This window comes from Anarrhichthys ocellatus, unplaced genomic scaffold (assembly GCF_004355925.1).
Source record: "Anarrhichthys ocellatus isolate YVR2014 unplaced genomic scaffold, GSC_Weel_1.0 scaffold16, whole genome shotgun sequence".
Classification (NCBI taxonomy): domain Eukaryota; kingdom Metazoa; phylum Chordata; class Actinopteri; order Perciformes; family Anarhichadidae; genus Anarrhichthys; species Anarrhichthys ocellatus.
The window spans coordinates 1,251,789-1,260,198 of NW_022280046.1; the positions used below are offsets into that span (position 1 = coordinate 1,251,789).

General features: G+C 43.2%; 1 protein-coding gene across 1 annotated transcript in view; it reads left to right on the forward strand.

Moving 5' to 3' along the window:
* The first annotated feature begins 3,906 nt into the window (after nt 1-3,906).
* The window catches only part of fgf10a (fibroblast growth factor 10a), a 12,845-nt gene continuing 8,341 nt past the window's right edge, over nt 3,907-8,410 (forward strand). The window contains exons 1-2 of the mRNA XM_031855912.1: nt 3,907-3,952; nt 6,107-6,841. Of these exons, the coding sequence (XP_031711772.1) occupies nt 3,907-3,952; nt 6,107-6,841 (781 nt within the window). The remainder of the gene's footprint in view (nt 3,953-6,106; nt 6,842-8,410) is intronic.

Below are 8,410 nucleotides of genomic sequence, written 5' to 3' on the forward strand. Positions count from 1 at the left end.
ACACTGAGCTTACAGAGCCACCGCACAAAAGAAGAAACAAATACTTCCAATCGAGGAGGTCCACAGACATTAATAAAATCAACACCTGCTGCACACACTTCCTATGGGCTCTGTGAAGTCTATATGTTTCTGACTGATTGTTTGACTAAATAGCTCATTGTGGCATCAGTGCTGTTGGTGGATGGATATATCTGTAAGGCAGATGTCTGAGGGTTATGTCTGTTTCACAGACGCAACGTTTGGTGTCTAAAAAACAGAATATGGCAGCACTTTCCTTCAAATGTATAATAACTCCGTTATGACTTCATATTGAGTCATCATTTTCATGGCCCTATGAAATAATCTATTCCTTCTCACTGTCGATTTTAGAGGACGGTTGTGGACGAAGAAGAACAACAGGCCCTGCATCAGATCGCTCTCTGTGTTGGTTGTTTCCATTGGTAATGACCCTTTAGTCCTCTGACCTAAACAGGTACATGGGATGGATCAGATAGAGTCCACTTCAAGAATTATGTGTGATATCTTTATCCAATAATCATCTGGATCAGCCCTGAAAGAAGAGAAGATACACACGTGTGGCTCATTTGATGCTGCGTGATTTCCAAACAACAAAACGTTCCTGTGAATGACAGAAACCAGATCGCCAAGTCTCTAATATGTGACGACAGTTCTGCCTTTATGTTTTATTTGTAACTTTCGGAGAGACATGTTCGTGATTAGAACTTTTTTTTTTTTTTTTTTTTTTTTTAAATCAGCATGAGGAGACCAGCAGAAGTACTGTGGTGTCTAAATCATAAAATACCCTTAAACCAAAGCGCCAGACTTATTGCTTTAATACACTGTCTCAGAACATCTTTGTTTATGCGATGTGAAGGTCGAGTCTCTTCGTTTAGGAGTCTGGCATACCTTCTGAGGCTGCCTGAGAGAGGTGTTTACTCCTGTTTCTCTTATTGCTGCAGTTAACACGCTGATCCGAGTTTCTTTCCGTTTCAAGCGCATGTAATACATTCCGATGGAATGACAAAAACAATGCATTCAGTGGGAGGCACGACAACACAGAGCTTTAAAAGGACATCTCCGACATTGAATCGAAAAGCCTCTCCAAAACAGATCATATTCAAAGCGCATTATTAAGATTGTCACTGACGTTTTGCATTCACTGAGAATTATCTGTCCAGCTGCTCGACCGTAACTGTAATGTATCTGTACGTTATCGCAAGACCCCTTTTTAGTGTGCAAGTGCTTGAATGTGTCTGTAATTTAAGTTAACTGCCAGGGACATTTCTGCAGTGCTGGTTTGAGGACCGTAATACGTTCAAAGCCACCAGTTCAACCGCAATGAAACAATTAGAATCACTGAGCCGATCTGCTGGTCCCTAATGGCGTTCTCCTCCTAGGCATGAGCAATCAAGACTTTTCCAAGGCATGACCAGCGGAGCCAGAGGGGACCCTGTGTCAGCTCGTCTGGGCTGGAATCCGCAAAGCCGCTCACATTTACTGATCTAAAATCCACGCAGCTATTTGGGAATAAATTAGACCATAGCCATTTGGTTTGGCTGCTGACACCGGATCAGCACTTCCACTCTGTTTGACTTTGAAGTTTGGCCTCGGATTGTAATGGCAGTTTAAGCCAAAGACACCAGACAGTGAGATTGACTCATTTCTTTCCTACTTGGGGGAAAAAATGATTTTGAGAAATGTGGCCACGTCTAAAAATAAAAAAAAGGATAAATTCATCATTAAAGAGGTACTGCTTCTGCGTTGTGACCCAAATGTCCGAGACTTACTGTAGTTATGTAGTTATGTAGGCCTATTAGTATCATCGAAATTATAGTAAGTCCTATTTTTGGTACATTTTAGTTAAAAATGACAGTCTATTATGTAATATTTATAATTCAATTGTTAGAAAATAAGCTGTTCAGCTGTGTGTAACTTATTTTAAAGCAAACAACATTTGAATTAGAATCTTTTCCAGAGAGGGAAGCCCCTACAGCCATTTGAAGAAGTTCAGGGGGAAAAAGACGAATATGCGGGGCTTCACTGCCTCCAACAAATTGTTTTCTGGTGCGACGAAACATTTCTTTCCCTCACGGACGACTGACTTCCAACATCTGAGTCTTGTTAGGACTGTTACACAGAACAACAAGACTGCGGGGCGAGGCAATGCAGAGATCAGTCAGTAAATGATCGGCAACTGATAATTAGTTCAATAGTGAATCGTGCTTTCTATTACAGCACAGCAATTATTAAACGGCTTGAAAATGGAAGAGAAAGGCTTGGAGACATACTGCGTGTATTTGTTTTTGTGTTTGTCCGTGTGTATTGGTGCGTGTTTTGTGTGTAAAGAGTAGCTTCAGAGCTACTGACTAAATGTTTGTTCTCACTTTTACTTTATCTCTTGGCATTTCTCTGTCTCTTCTTCTCACTGCTTTGTTCTTTCCCTGGGAGTTTCCATTTGTATTGCTTCACAAGTTCCCATTCATTTATAAATAGTTCTGTATGTATGACGACAGTTATGCACTTCTGGAAACACGTTATTGGCCCACTGATGAAAGTATTGCAATATTTATACATTTGCACTATTATAAACTGGGTGTTTGTGACTTTCCTGGAAAAAGTGCTGTATTAAAGTTCTTCTCTATTGTATAAACACAAAAAAGGAAACTCTGCACATAATTCTGAAAACTTGAAACTCATGTATCAGCAAGACTCCACACTGCTAAAAGATCAGTTTTTACTCATTTAATTCTAAATCAACCAGGACTGAAATCTTAAGAATTTACATTTTAAGGGCTGCACTTAATGAATATTTCCATTATTGCTTAATCCGTTGATTATTGAAAACTATTAGTTGATTATCTACAGTAAATAGTTGTTGGTCTATGGACTTGATTTATCAACTGTACCAGCTCTTAGAGACTGTTTTCCATATAAATGCAATACATTTAGATTATCTGACACGGATCAGCATGAATACAATATGGATGTGGAAGAGAAATCTATATCACACCCAAAATGCAGCGTCGCTGCATGGGGGCTGTTCTATCTACCGGTGTCGCAGTGTAAAAACACTTTGCAGTCAATCCTAAAAAGATAGTACGGAACATTTACGAGGATCTTCAATTACATACGGCATGGTGAAGAAGTACATCGTAAAGTGCTGTCCGTGGTGCTGAAGTTTGTCTGCAGGTGTTGACATATAACATGGTTCTCTGGTACCTGAATAAGTATAGCACAGATTTTCTCCGTCAATAATTTGCTTTATAAAACGTTAGAAAATAGTAAAGCCTATAGATGGTACTAAATAGCTTGCTTTGTAAAACAACAGTATAAAGATATTCAGTTTATTAGCACATATGAGAGAAAAACAATAAATCCTCACAATTTAGAAGCTACAAAATTCTTGTTATCAGTGGACGTGAATGATTTTTCTTTTTTATTGTTGTCATGTTGGCGCATCCCCAGAAGGAATTACTTGGGAATCCTGAAGTACTAATACATGACGAGTTGACACTGAGGGTCTAAATGAAGGAAGAACGCAGCAGAACGTGATAACCCCAAACATATCTGCTGCATTCCTCGGACAGGAGTCAGATGTTCCAGTAATAACTGAGAACGTATGAGAAGAAAGAAAAGAGAAGAGAAGGCACGGCTGGAAATATGGCTGTTGTCTGACAATGTGAAAAGGAAATTAAACGATACTGAAACCAGACAGTAGACCTGGATTCTTGAAAGGCAAAACACAGCAACACACGTAAGGTACAGCTTCTTTTATCCAAACACAGAGCGATGTTTATCTTAAGATTAAGCACCTGTCAAAACAGCTGAGGGGGTCTTGACTCGGTTTGTGCAAATTTCTCAGAGAGGAAACTTTTGGACACTATCAGGCAAAGGCAACCATGTGTCATGGAGGGTGGAGGACTTTTTAACATCGTCACAGACACCACAGGAGGTAATCTTACTAATGAGTATTCCTTAATCTGGAGAATAAGACGTAATCAGGACAGTCACACTCATGTCGATGAACTCAGCATTTACGGCAAAAGGCTTTGCCCTTTGATGGAGCAACAATTCTGCTGAATGAAGGTTGGAGCGGTGGGGGGAGTAATAGTGTGAGGTGTCAAGTTAAGAATGGCTGAACACCTGCATGAATGGGATTTGATGTACGAGTCCGCTGGTAGCCGCAGAGCTGTGAATGAGCCAGTGATTGTGAAGCATGAATGAAGCAGCCGACGCTACGCTTAATCTTTTATTTATATTTGGACTTTGAACTACTGTCATTTATTTAGGTAACGTCCTGCAGGAATTAATATGAACCGAAAACTAGCCGAGACGAAATGCAAATGAAATCAACTTCATTTGAATGTAATTAAACTATTATTGTCACACATGTACACAGCGAAAATAATTGTCAGCATCTAACCCATTAGAAGCAGTGGGTAGCTACTATACAGCGCCCGGTGAGTAGTTTGGGGTCCTGGTGCCTTGCTCAAGGGCACTTGGCAGTGCCAATGAGGCAAACTAGTGCCTCTCCAGCTACTTGAACCGTGACCATCCGGTCCTGACGGACTGAGCTACTGCCGCCCTGCTGCAGACAACGATATGTAACTTATAATAAAGTTCAATATTGTTTTGGTATTGACCAAAATATGTCCTGGCACGGCCTACGGAATAAAGAAAACTGTCTGGTGTCACTGAATGGATGCTCACAGTCAGAATCTTCAGATAGTTCCTGATTTTAAATTACATTTTTGCCAATTTCAGACTATTGTATTTAGGCAACAATCTTGTTACACACATTTATCATTTCACAAATCTGGCTTCATATGTTTTAAAAAACAAAAAAAAGGTGTTTTGTAGAGAAACATGTTCATATTTCGCAATTTAGTGAGTGCTATTTTAGTATTGTAACACCCAAAACTCATATCTTATCAGCATTAGCACTGAAAAATTTCAAACAACACCAATACTAACAATACTAATCGAGAGGACCGAAATATTAGAAAGAAAGCTCTGCAAAAGTATGTAGAATAGTTTTCTTTCGGACTTGCTCTGCTAAACTGGTTGTCTGGAAAAGGGGAGAAGACAGAAAAAAGAGGGAAAGGGAGGGAGAGAGAAAACGGGCTGGGGCTGGGACACCCCCCCCCACGCACACACACAAACACACATGTACATGTGCAGACACACGTGCACACACACAGCTCTTCGAAGCCAAGTGGCTTTCATAGACATCCAATTACACTAAGAGATGACATCTGGGGAACTGCAGCAGATAAATAAGGTGAAAGGAAAGACGAGATTCGGTCACCTCAGAGAAACTCCAGATAACCAGAGAGCGCACCGCTGATAGAGATAGGCGAGAGGGAGAGGCATAGGAAAGAGGGAGGGGGCCAAAGGAGAGAGAGAGAGAGCCACACACAGGAGGAAAGAGGAGAGGCAGCACACCGCTCCAGCGCTCAGACTCCAAGAGGACAGAGGAGAGATAGGGAGCTCAGCTCACTGACAAGACGCACGACAAGAGAGGGGAGAAAGACGAGAGCTCCCGGGATCAGTTACACACTCAAGTAACTTCAGACAAACCCAGAGAAACAAAGAGAAGAAAAGAACAAAGTCTGGATTCTGTGACTCTTTTTGTTGTGGCCCGCCTTGCGTGGATTTCTCGTTTTATGAGAAGCAGCACTAATCCTTTCTTTTTTTTTTTAAACTTTTATTCAATTTGTATTGAGCAGTTTGGCATCTTTTATCCAGACCTCCTCCGCCTTCCTGTTATCCACCTCCCTGGACTGGAGAAGAGAAGTGGTTTGGGACACGTGTGTGTGGAGTAGACTTTTTGGCAGTGTATATGAATGAACTGGGTGTGTTTGTCTTTGGATGTGAGAGTGTAGGTGTACATTGAAACTTTAAAAAGGGATTTTGAGTGAGTGTGTGTGTGTGTGTGTGTGTGTGTGAGAGAGAGAGAGAGAGAGAGCAGCCAGGGGCAAAAAGCGGAAGTCTTTGGGAGGAGAGGGAGGAGGTGGTGAGAGGTCTTTGAGGCGAACCCCCAGTTGTTCCTGTTGCGAGGTGATCTGAGTTATGGATGTTGACGCATTCCTGCGGCACCGCTGAGGAATAAACAGCACCGGGGACTACAGCAGAGGCGGCCACAACACTGCGGGCTCCACCGCCGCAAGCAGCTGCATCATCACCATCATCATTTCTGATAACGCTACATCACGTTTACCGCAGCCAGCCATTCTAACACCTACGGTCCCAGTGAGGTTGTGGGCCCCCAGACAGAGGAGGTGTAGTCGGTCAGTCAGGGGGAGTTTCTCCCGCTCTCGCTCCCTCTCCCTGCACCCAGCTCAGCATGCCCCAGCCCCTGAGCACCTCCACAGCTCTCCCAGCTCCACTACCATGTGTAGATGGACAGTGACACAAGGTGCACCGGTCGCCTGGTTCTCCACCTGCCCCTGCTACAGACCTCCTTCACTCCTCCTCTCCCTCATCTTCCTCGTCCTGCTTCTCCTGCTCGGACCCTCCTCATCTTCGCCCGTGTCCGCTTCCTCACCAGACTCTGAGAAGAACCACAATGCACCGCGAGGGACTCCCCCTCACGTCTTCGTCTCGCACCCGCCGCCTCGCTCGTCGCCCGCACCGCTGCACGCGTCCTCTGCGAGGTTGCCACGGGCGACCAACGTGTCATGGTCCTCTGCGACGGTCGTCGGGCGCCACGTGCGGAGCAGCTACAACCATCTGCAAGGAGACGTGCGCAGGAGGAAACTGTTCTCCTACCAGAAATTCTTCCTTCGCATTGACAAGAAAGGAAAAGTTAATGGCACCAAAAGTGAGGATGATCCATACAGTAAGTCGACTTTGTTTAATTTCTGAATGGGTTTTATTGGTTCTTATCATTTTAAGATTTTTTTGAAGCTTTTGCTGAATATTTAGCCATTCAATTTCCTCTTTTTTGTTGCACTAAAAATCAATAGAAGAGCGCAAAGGGAAGTCTACATTAGGATGTTTGCTATTAAACATTTCTATGCTCTTATCTGTCAAAGAGAACACTATGGACACATTATGGGCTGGTTTTCTCTTACTGCATCTTGTGTGTTTATCTGGGAAGAGAGATGTTTCTGGTTTTCCACCCTGGGCAACCGCGCACATTGAGACAGGTGACTGGGCAAAGGAACAAATAACAGAGCTGCGTGCTTTCCAGCCTTTTCCCCATGTAGAGGCAGGCCAGAGAGAAAGGGAAGGGGGAGCATGAGAGTGGGAAAGGAAAAAAACCGAAATGAGTAAGCAAGGAAGATAAAAAAAAAAGAGAGATGATCCACTGGAACCAATTAGAAACTGCCCAGAGAAAGTTTTTCTTCTTTTGGGGAAATATCTAAAAGTCAGCTATTAACAAACCCCGAGGGAGAAAGACAAGTACACTGACTCCTCGCTGCAGCTATAATAGTGGTGGGTATATGCTAAGTATGAGGTTATATGGACTCAGATGTAAAGTATTAACTATGCAATTCCTGATCCTTTTTATGGTTGTACGGTTTGAGGGCTGTGAAATATGATTGTAACCTTTATGTATCCTGAGAAGGGTCACTGAGCACACATGCTCTTTTGTCAGCACCACTCAGTCTCACATTCACAGTTACAGTTCCTCTCTTTCACACTGGGGTAGACTCCAAGCTCTTAGTCCTCCACTGTGGGGCACTGAGAAACTCCACTGGTACCTCCAACGCACCTTGAGATAACTTAACTTTAGTTTTTGAGAGTGTGATTGCATGATGAAGGCAAAATGCAACATTTTGTGGAATCGAATCTATACACTAGCAAATATAAATCTACTTTTAACGACTTGAAAGGGTGTAAGGGCCCTCATTTACGACTGATCCAGAACAGAAAATCAGCTGTTATCATTCTGTAGTCCGCAACTTCATCTTCTAGTTCAACACATCTGGAAGTTCTCCAGGACTGCCACAGTCTTCTGGTCTCTACGCAGCTCAGAATAGCTGCATGGCCTCAGGGCACATTGACAGTAGTTGTTGAGGGAGAACAGAACATTACTCCCACATTTACCTGCCCAGAGTTTCCCTGCCAGCTCACCGAATTAGATGCACCAGGCTCATGCTGCATTACGTCTGTATGTGTTTGGAAGTGTGTGTGTGCGTGTGTGTGACTGTAATCTTTATAAATGGATCTTTATCACTCGCACAGCTTCATACACATGTCATAGGTTTGTATGCATCTGTCTATGGGTCTGTGGTGCTGTACAAGCCTCTCCTGCTAAGAGCGCATGCACTTTAGCACAGAGAGGCCAGTCTTGCCATCCATATGGCAAAGCCCACTTTTATTAGGGCCAGGGCCAGTGTGAATATGTGTGTGCATGTGTGTGTGTGTGTGTGTGTGTGTGTGTGTGTGTGTGTGTGTGTGT